This window comes from Acyrthosiphon pisum, chromosome X, assembly GCF_005508785.2.
Source record: "Acyrthosiphon pisum isolate AL4f chromosome X, pea_aphid_22Mar2018_4r6ur, whole genome shotgun sequence".
NCBI classification, from domain to species: Eukaryota; Metazoa; Arthropoda; class Insecta; order Hemiptera; family Aphididae; genus Acyrthosiphon; species Acyrthosiphon pisum.
Window position 1 is genome coordinate 76420367 of NC_042493.1, and position 10709 is coordinate 76431075.

A 10709-nucleotide genomic window follows, 5' to 3' on the forward strand; every position below is an offset into this window, starting at 1 on the left:
TGTTCAAATATTCTTTTTTATATGACTTTTTCTGGAATTTGGGAGATGATATCAAAAATGTGTATTTGAATTACAGTATGAATTGTTAACTTATTCTGTGAACTATCGAAAGATAGGTGAACGACACAAATTACTCACTGGATTATTAGAAAATGTACGGTAAACTTTAAACGGGGGTAAACGTTTTAATTATTAATATTTCACTGAAATATTGTGTAACGTTTTAATTGTAAATAAAATAAAACGGAATTTATTTTTCAAATGCGAGTCCTAATTTTTATAAAACTGAATAAGCATACTTGCTTGATTTATGTTTCTTAAAATTATTCATATGATTTTAAAGTTATTAAGTACCTAATTGTTGATGCATGTTACAGACTTTTTTTTTTTATTGAGAATAAAGCAGGAATGGAAAACGTTTTTGAATATGACGTTTTTAAAAACGTTATTTTTCCATATTGTTTTTGATTAAGGGTCCCGGTGCCAGTTTTTCAAATTTTCCACAATTCTATAAAATTTGAAAATTCAATTTTATATTTTAGTTGCTACCTCAATTATAAGACTTCTCCACTAATCTACTACCCGATAACTATTTAGGGGCGTGGTTGATAGGGTGTATTTTATCCAAAAAAAATACTTTACGGGAATAACTCTCAAGCTTTATAGAATTGTCGGATTTCGATAATTTTTTTTTTGTTAGAAAGAGGACAATTTTTTACAGGGCGGATTGAACTTCGATTTTTGATTACAATGCTAAAAACAAAAAAGAATTAAGAATTAAAAACATGTAAAAATTTGTAAAATTCAAAAGCTTATTATAGAACTCGTAAATAGAATATTGTAAATCAAAGTTCAATGCGCCCTGTAAGAAGTTTTCCTCTTTCTAACAAAAAAAAAAAATTATCAAAATCTGATCACTACGAGGCATGAGAGTTTTTCCTGTAAGGCATGTTTTGGAGCAAAAAAACAGGTCGCGCGCAGGCCCCTTAACGTTTTTTTCCCGTTGTTTCCAAATAACGTTTTTGATAATATATTTTTTTTTAAATATTATATTTTTATACCTACCTAACTTATAACTTTTAACTTTCAAGTTGTAATAGTAACGTGAAGTATAGAAATGCACTTAAAAGTTAAAAATTAAAATTAATTATTCTTAATAATTAATATTTAAATTTTAAATCAAAATTATAATTTATTAAAAATTAGAAAATTATAAAAAATTTTGATTACAAATTAAAATGTTTTTAAAGTTAAACATTAAAAAGTAAAGACAAATGAAATTTTTCCAATTTTTTTTTTGTGGTATAAATAATTTAATAATGTATAATACTATAATTTATTTTCATTTTCGTTTTTGATTTCGTTATTAATTTTTTTCGGTTTTTGGGATTTTTTGTTATCGTTTTTCAGTTGTTTTTTGTTTTTGTTTTGTTAATTGTTTTCGTTTTTTGTTTTTTTCCGTTTAATAACTTTTTTAAAATCGTTTTCCATCCCTAGAAAATAAAGGCTTCAACAGCTAGGTCATTAGCCTGTGGTTGTGATTACATTATTATTAATGGATAAATAGGTTATAAATTTAGATTACATGGTTATGGGATAGAGGTTTTTACAATATTATATATTTACATTATTTTTGTTACCTAGTTATGTAGTTTTATTTAATTATTACATTTTTGTGTCGATACCGATGAATTTGAAGTAGTGCTTCCTCCATCGATGAAGGTTGGTGAGGATGTTTCTTGTGTTGACAAATAGTGGCAATCTAAGACTATGTGTTTGATTGAGAGCGGTTTGTTGCATTGGCTACAGAGAGGTTGTTTTTCATGTTTTATGATATGTATGTGGGTGAGGAAGGTATGACCGATTCTTGTTCTTGTGTTTATAATTTCGGAATGTTTAGAGACATCAAGTGATTTTCTTTTTAATTGATTTTAATTTGTTAGAAATTAGTATTTCATCCCAGGATATTTGTCACATATTGGAAGTGTGTATATTTATACTTCTTTTTATGTCTTGGTATGGTAGAGTAGTAATAGTTGAGGATGAGGTCGAGGTGCCAGTAAATCCACTTTTTCATTTCCTGGGATGCCCGTATCTGAGGGAACCCACATGAATTCGATCGCTTTATGGGCCGAGATGATGATGTTGTGGATTTGATAAATTATCTCGTTAGAGGGGTTTGGTGCTTCGATGACTTAGGGAGTCACTGATTATTAAAATTTTATTTGAGAATATTAATAGCTTAGGTTTCCGAAGTTTGAAGAGTTTTGAAGTGTGGCTTGTGGAAAAAATATTACAGACTGTTGAGTTGTATGACCAATTATTTGTTTATGAATATAATTGACTCAAATACTATTATATTTTCGTGCCAAAAATATATATGAGGTGTGAATGAGCCAAGCTGAATGAGTCTTCAAAGTGATCATATTTACTTATTAAAGGGCCGAAAAAAACAAAATTTTTGAGAGCATATTGAGTCATTAATTATTTAATATAAACGTTAGACTTATATTGTATTCTGTTAGCTCAAAAATTTATTTTTATTTGTATTTTAGTTGCTATTCAAAAAATTTAATCTGTTATTCAATGAGACACAATATCTAAGTATCCAAATATGACATCTGGTCCTTTGAATAATGGGGCAAAAATTGTAAGTATAACATTTTGTTTAGTTTTATATTATTGAATATCAAAACTAGTAAGGAAAATTATAATATTAGTTATTAGGAAAAAGTCTTAATTGACTTATACTACATGCCAAGCTTTTGACCACATAAATTAAATATTAGGCTCAAAAGGAGCTAGCCTTCATTTTATAATGAATGAAACTGGGACAGTAGTAACTATGGGAGGACGAGGTTCTGAATTAATTGAAGCTAATGGACAAGAATTAGTTGAACCTTTACATCTATGTGTCAAGTAATTCAAAATGTAGTTTTAATTAATCATTTGCTAACCTGTGTTGCAATACTCTAATGATACATGTTATTATTGTATACATGCAAAAAATATTATATAAATATTATAAAAATATTATATTGAAATAAACTTTAAAAAAACATGTTTTAATTTTTTTTAACAATTAATGATAAGAATCAAACCAATAAGTGTCCACACTTAAAATAGGTCATGTGGATTTTTGCTTGTAACAAACCATTTATACTAAAGATCAAACCAATCAGAAATATTAAATTACAAAATTATTTGAAAATAAAAATAACAGTTTATATGGTGGGTAACTATGAGCACCGCCACATATCAAATACATTATATAATAATAATAATTATATTATGTAATTTTTTTTCGCTTTGTTTGTTGTCTTCTAACTCTTGAACAATCAAACTCTGTGATACTTATTTAGTTGTTAGTTTGTCAACCAAAGTTGACACTTTATGTTCACTGTCCACCCACCATTTGCGTATAACTGTGTGTAACATATTGTAATACGTCTAGCACATCATATACCAGAGTTATTTTGTTGTTCCAATAGGTCGTCGGTGAACAGCTGGGTCTTAAGTTTAACAACTCCTTGATGATTGGATTGACATCATTGTGAGCATATGATTAGCATAATATGCATATTATGTTGGAATGTGGCAGCAACTTCTAAAAATTCTTCATCAAAAACGAAATAAGAGTTATTGCTAAAATAAGATTTGTAATATCATGTGTTTTGGGCATCAGTTTGCCTTTATCAATTGTTCGTTATACACACAGAACATTAGAACATGACGTTCAAATGAGAAATGTACTTGTATCGTTCTTGAGACACAAGTTTCAAACATAATTTAAATATAATATTCCATAACAACAAATAAACTCGAGTCATTATTAAATCATCAGTGAAAGTTTTAGGTTCAAATGTACTTCCAATTCTAAAAACCAATTATAAAATAAAAATAAAATACTTGATTTCTGTTGATATTGTACAGATCAGGTCTTGAAAATATTGCAAAAGTAGCATGGAAAGTTCAAAAAGTGCTTGATCAGATTCAAAGTTAGTGTCCACGTCAACTGCAATAATCTGTTGGATTAGAAAATAATATAAATACAAAAATGAAATGTTAAGAATATTTTTGTTGTTGTTGTTGTTGTTTTTTTTTATCAACGTACTTGTTTAAATTATTCTAAGCAGTGATTTTGATTGGGTAACAGTATGAATTAATCAAATCTGAAAAATATTTTTGATCTATTTCCTCAAATTCTAAATAATTCATAGAATCGCTCTGAGCTTTATAACAAGTTCATGAATAGAATTTAATACAGTTGTTTTGACCCAAATCTTCACCAGGCAATGAATACAATAATATTTTAATATGATTGAAGCATCATCTGTGTAGAGAAAGATCAAGTTAAGAAACTCAATGTTACGTATGGTTTCTGCCATTGACTTTTTGTCCTTCAAACACCTATAACACACAAACACATGGTTATTATTCATCACTAATCACTGAAAATAACTGTGATGAAAAACTTACGAAGTGTCACTATTGGGTAATTTTTCCTTAGAATCAACATCTTTTGTACTTGAGAAACTGTATCATTGTCAAAAGTCGTCATTCTGATGTGCATATTCTAAACACATTGTGTATCTGCCAATATAATATGATCATACTCCAAGTTGCTCATGCCACAAAAATGCACAAAATCTATGCAGACAATGTTAACAAATCATATCCGAGTATAGAACATTTATTTTTTTAGTATAGAAAAAATTACTAAATGTCCTAGTGTTTGTACAATATTAACGATAAGTAGGTTGATTATCAAACGTTCATATGAATACCGGAAAATGTTATTTAATAACTTATAAATAACTAATAATACATAGTATTGGCAACATTTTAAATTTGATATTATAATATTTCACAAAATGTCTAAATAGTTTTTTATCACACCTGCAGTCTACAGTCTACTCTTAATAACATGAAGTTCAAAAAAAATTTACTTTTTAAAAATAAAATTTAAAAATTTAAAATTAAACTAAAATTTACATTTTAAGTTACTTAAAATGTTTACAAATCACAAACCAATTAGGCTATATGACTATGAAGGAGAATTTTTTATTTTTGAGGTATCAAGGTAGGAGTAACTGAGTCAACTGTATTATTTTTGATGAGGTAACATCCAAATTATTAAGATAAGTATGATACATAAATTAATGTTACCTGAATAATGTGTATACAATTTGGACAGTCACTATGTTTCGACATTGCAGAATTATACAGATTAATCAATCCTTCATTTGGCAATGACAACATATCCAAAACAAATTCTAACAATATACACCAATATGGAACATCATTAATTGTTCTATAATGAAAAAAAAAATGTAAATTTAGTAGGTATATGACAAGTGATAAAATCAATTCCATAATTTTGTTCATGATGGCACAAGTCACATTTTTTGATTGCGATTGAATGTAGTTGCATATCTAGGATTTTTTCAAGGGGGATATACAATTTTTAATAGACATTCAATATACACATATTATTATATACATGTTGTATTGTGAACAATATTTGGTCTCCGGGGGTGGGGGGGGGGGATATGACCCCCATATACTCCCTGTAAATACGCCACTGACTAAATGAGTACACCAACTAGTTTTAGCATCCTCGAAAATAGTATTCTTGATGTTACAATATTTTCTCTGAATTAAAAAAAAAAAAATTATTTTAAACATAAAATACCTACATAATACATTTGGTTTATAACTATTATTTTTACTATAATTTAAATTTATGTTTAAAAAATATTTTTTTAGGTGTGCAACCACATTAACTTTTTAAATTATATCAGCCATAATATTAACAAATTCTTCATCAACATTTTCTAAATGATTGTGTGGTTCAGATTTATTGAACAATTTTAAAATTTGTTTTGTGAACATAAACATATGAGAACATAATGAATATACAGTGCTAAAGCATTCATAGCTTGTAACCATTCATCTTTGTAATTCCCAACATTTCCAGAGTAAAATAATAATACCCTAATATAGAATGACAATTCAATGCATGTAAATGCGCAGAAAACAACAAATTAATGATTACTTTGGAATAGAAAGTACCCATGACATCAGATTAAAATAATATACTGAATATATTATGATTTTTGTGGATCGGACGTGTGGATGTCGGCCTGGTAGCGACTGCAATAATAATTGCATGTCAAAATATGTCTATTTTGTCATGAATAATTGTGAGTATCACAACAATCACTTATTATGTGGCAGTACTATTGCTATATTTACTATGTAGCATTTACTATTTTGTAATGAACGGAACTATAGACAAAAACTATACAATCGTCAATTGTTGTCCAGTCCAGTGAATACAACAAAATACAACAAAATACAAGCCGACAAATAAATCTGTACAGACCGTAAATTTCAAAGTTCCGAAAATTAATGTAGGTACCTACCTACACATTACGCGGTGTAATAACTAAAGTGTAGTGGTCGCGGTATTCCGTACATGCTTATCGTTTGATAAGGATCATCAAGACAGTCAGTAGTCCACTCACCACTAGTCTACTACAGCCACGGACTCGGGGCCAAGATATATTGGTCATAGATTTCTTTACATTTTCATAGTATAGAAATCTGTGATATTAGTATATTAATAGCACAGAATTAAAAAGAATAGAATTCTGTGTTATTAGTCCGTATCTACAGCGTATTATGTGAAACGGAATTCTATTATCATTCATTATCAACACTGATGCAAATTTACTTCTACAGCTCACAGATATTTCTCTAGATAGTAGATACTAGATACCTATAAATATTCAATATAATATTATTCGTGGGTATTTCGCACAGCTGAAGTAGTGTACGTCATACAAGAATAATCATAGATAATAAGAGAATATCAAATATCTACGAGAATATAACAATAATTGCTGTGCATAACCATTATATTGTGCGCTCTAAAAGATTTACAGATAAACAATTGTCCTGGTACTCTAGTATTATTCTATGTAGGTACTTGGTATTAAACTTTGAGCTTTTGTAGTTTAGCTCTTTATACTTTGTTCTTGTACTAAGTGTATTTTTCAGCAACTCTGTTGTTGATCTCCTAATTCTGAACGTTCTATTGAGTGCGTTTATTCTTTTTAAATATAATTTATTTTTCAAGTCGTTAATCATGCAGAGCATTAATACAAAAAGCATAGTATTTTATAATGGATCAACTAAAAGATCGTCATGCGGTTACTGCAAGAAAGAAAATTCCAGCTTTAGCAATGGTAAGCATAGTATTTCGTACATATGTTCTTGGATGTTGGGCATTGTGTTGATTTATATAATATGATTGATTGATAGGAATGTGGGCTTCAAGTCTTTCAGTAGGAGCATATCAAGATATGATTGATCGTGGCTGGCGACGTGCTGGCAAGTATTGTTACAAAGCACTTATGGAAAAGACCTGTTGTCCACTTTACACTATCAGGTATAATCTGTTTATGGAAATCAGATAAAAAATATATCTGATATATTAATTTTTTTAAGACCGAAGTGTAGTTTTTATTTTAATGTTTACCAAACTATCAATATTGAAATATAAAATAATTAAAACTTAAAATATGTGTTCTAAAAGAATTGTGCTTGCCTAAAAAATCTACATTGATATTTATTTTATAAAATTGTATTTGATTTTTAAACCTGTATATGGCTAACTATCAAATTATTTTATGAAATTAGATGTGAAGCTTTAAATGTTGAGTTATCAAAGTCACAGAAAAAAATCATTAAAAGAGTAACTACATTTTTAAAAAATGGGGAATGTCAGAAAAATCCAGTTAATATTGAACAAGTTGAAAGTGAACCCATCATGAAATATAAATTAGAAGGTAATTTGTTTTTTAATTTATTTGTTTTGCTTTTTTATTAGATTTCGTCATTATTATATTGTGTTTATATTAAGGCATTAAGCCGATATTACACCGGTTCGTTATTATTCAATCAACAAAAACTTTACTTTGATGTTAACTGATTTTTTTGTCAATTGACCAATGTTAAACCAGTGTAATACCGGCCTTAGATACTTTTCCATATTCATGTCTAATTAACTTGTCTTCATATTATTAGTTTCTTAATTAATTTGTTTTAAATTATTAATTTTTTAGCTGTACCTTTAATGAACAAATTAATACATAAATAATTCTGATTTATAATATTTATAGATATACAAAATCATGATGATAAAATGAAAATTACTAACACTGATTATTTATTTGATGAAGAACAAAGTGGTTCTGTTATTAATTCTCATAATAGTACTTTAGTTACTACAAATAAAGGTAATCTAAATTAAAAACTTAATTGTTATCATTGATGATGATTTTCAATATTTTATATTTTATAGAAGATAGCAAAATGGTTGTACCTCTGAATTTAAGTTGCAGCTCTGATACTAAGAAAGAAACTAAAAAGTTAAGCCCGGTATAGTTTTTTATTTTTTAAATTGAATACTTAAACTAGTGTTAATAATATTAATATATCAATAATTAAGAAAATATTTCAATACTATAGGCGAAGGAGCTAATCCAAATTTGCCGAGTTCAAAAAAAAAAAAATTACTGCGCATTCAAAAGAAACTAGCCAAGGATCCAAATTTTGTAACTACAATTTCAACACCTCAACAAAAATGCTTAGAAGAATTTATTGCAGAGAATGATTCAGTATCCACTGATGGAGTTCAAAAATTAAGAGTAAGTAGCCTTATTAATTGTAAAAGGTTAATTTAGAATTATTTTGTGTAACTAAATTTAATTTTTATTCAATGCATATTAATATGTTTTTATACATGGAGTAAGTGTGATCTTAAATATATACATTTTTTAGGTGCTTTCTTTTAGTGGTATAACTAATTGATTCTGACTTAATTTTCTTACTATATTACTATTTTTTTTGATTGTCGAGTGTCCTTTTTAAAGATATTCAGAAAAGAAAGAAAGTCTAATTAAATATATTGTATGTGAAAATACTGGAGTATTCAGTACATTCTTATACTATTATAATCCAGACCGCTTTAATGAGGGGCAATGGGCAATGGCGATAACAAAATAAAATATTATATAATAGTAGTATATAATAGTTACACATTATATTTACATTTTCTAAAAATAAATAAAATGTTCAGAACTTTAGATACTTCTGATATTTATTTTGAACATTTTTGCTTATTTTCTAATATACATCTTTTTGTATGCCCATTTAATATATTACTTTTATGTTATATTGATGCATTAATAGGGAAGGTGATTAGCTTGAACAGTAGCCTCGAACACCCAGTCCGAAAGTTCAATATTTGTTTCATTAAATCCTCCACTGGTTATTGTTAAGAGGCTGTCAGCGCACTATTTGTTTTCTCTGTCTGGCTCACACGCAACATAGACAAAATGTATTTACGCAAAATCATTTTTTCTATGTGTTTAAGTAATCTTAGAGTAAAGTCACCCATGACAAAAAAAGATAGAGAATAATACTTTTGAGGGAATGATATATTATCTAAATATTGTCTTAAAACAATTTAAACATCATTTTAATTTACAACATTTTTTTATTTATTTTGAAAGTGGAATACTAAGTCAAATAATAATAAAATATAAAATCGATATGTCAATCCCTCAAAAATATTATTCTCTATCTTTTTTGTAATAGGTAACTTTACTCTAAGATTACTTAAACACATAGAAAAAATGATTTTGCGTAAATGCGTTTTGTCTATGTTGCGCGTGGGCCAGAGAGAGAAAACGAATATTGCGCTGACATCCTCTTAAAGTATTGAATGTTGTTATTTCATGAAAAACCTATGTACAAATGTAATAAACAATTTAGCTAGATATTTATTTAATAAGCTTCCTGTAATTTTTCAGTTATACTGTCTACATTGAATGTTTCGAATGAGATTGCATCAACTTTCATACCTTGATACCATTTATTAAAACACTTACATATATTTAACCAATGTTATTACTCCAATATGCTATAATATGGTTTTATCATTTTTTATGTATATTTATAGTAGATCTCGAGGTACATATTTTTGTTTCATGTTTAGTATCCATCATACTTATGTAAGTTTTTAAAATGTATATTGTGCATGCATCATTAGCTGTATCACTAATGTATGTATAATGTATATGTGGTAAACACTGTATATTGTGTTGTCAATTATATTGTCATCAGAATTAATCTTGCACAAATAAAGAATAAATAACAAAAATGTATATATTATAATTTTGATTACATTTTTATTTATAATTAAAAATAATAAAAATGTAGTAGGTACATAAGTCATAAAATGTAATAAATTATAATACAAAAAAAATAATCCAAGTTGACTGGTTTTTTGGTAGACTAAATTAAAAAGAAAATGAATTGTGTAATTTACCCATGTGCCAATAATTAATATTGATATATTATAAATTATAATAAATAAAACTGTTAAAACGTTATATCAATTGTCGAATTTGTATTTCAAGTAATAGTAATAATTTTTAATCTACCAATAATTTCCTACTTTAATTTATTAATAATTTAAATACCTCAACACCTCATTATCTGTAGTACTAGTTGAATGAAATATATTGTTATAGTAAATTTGTAGATAAAAACATGAATGATTCATACACTGTGGCGTGCTCAGCTTTTTCGAAAGGAGGGGGATATTCAGTTTTGACTTGTCACAGACCCGTGGG

At 27.3% G+C, this 10709-nt stretch overlaps 1 protein-coding gene and 1 long non-coding RNA gene across 3 annotated transcripts; one reads left to right on the forward strand and one right to left on the reverse strand.

The window, feature by feature from the left end:
• Positions 1-1392: 1392 nt before the first annotated feature.
• On the reverse strand, positions 1393-6711 carry LOC103310534. The gene is made up of 6 exons (XR_511122.3): positions 6429-6711; positions 5170-5314; positions 4480-4650; positions 4115-4410; positions 3910-4025; positions 1393-3616 (listed from the first exon to the last, which is right to left on the reverse strand). It is a non-coding gene; the product is annotated as an uncharacterized LOC103310534 (long non-coding RNA).
• Positions 6712-6730: 19 nt separating this feature from the next.
• LOC100162611 (arginyl-tRNA--protein transferase 1) lies at positions 6731-8654 on the forward strand. 2 transcript variants are annotated; one of them, XM_008189136.3, is made up of 7 exons: positions 6731-6986; positions 7145-7253; positions 7330-7456; positions 7708-7856; positions 8190-8306; positions 8372-8448; positions 8539-8654. In XM_008189136.3, exons 2-7 carry the CDS (start codon positions 7154-7156, stop codon positions 8605-8607), a joined length of 639 nt encoding a protein of 212 aa, XP_008187358.1. In that variant the 5' UTR covers positions 6731-6986; positions 7145-7153; the 3' UTR covers positions 8608-8654. The 2 variants fall into 2 exon arrangements, with proteins under 2 accessions (XP_008187358.1, XP_001944839.2); XM_001944804.5 differs by having other exon boundaries at positions 6731-7253.
• Positions 8655-10709: the final 2055 nt, after the last annotated feature.

Bases quoted from the DNA above. Each gene is read 5' to 3' on its own strand.
- LOC100162611 (XM_001944804.5), top strand. From the start codon at position 7,154: ATGCAGAGCATTAATACAAAAAGCATAGTATTTTATAATGGATCAACT. The intron at 7,457-7,707 runs GTATAATCTGTT...TTATGAAATTAG, and splicing joins TGTCCACTTTACACTATCAG to ATGTGAAGCTTTAAATGTTG. The intron at 8,449-8,538 runs GTATAGTTTTTT...TCAATACTATAG, and splicing joins AAACTAAAAAGTTAAGCCCG to GCGAAGGAGCTAATCCAAAT.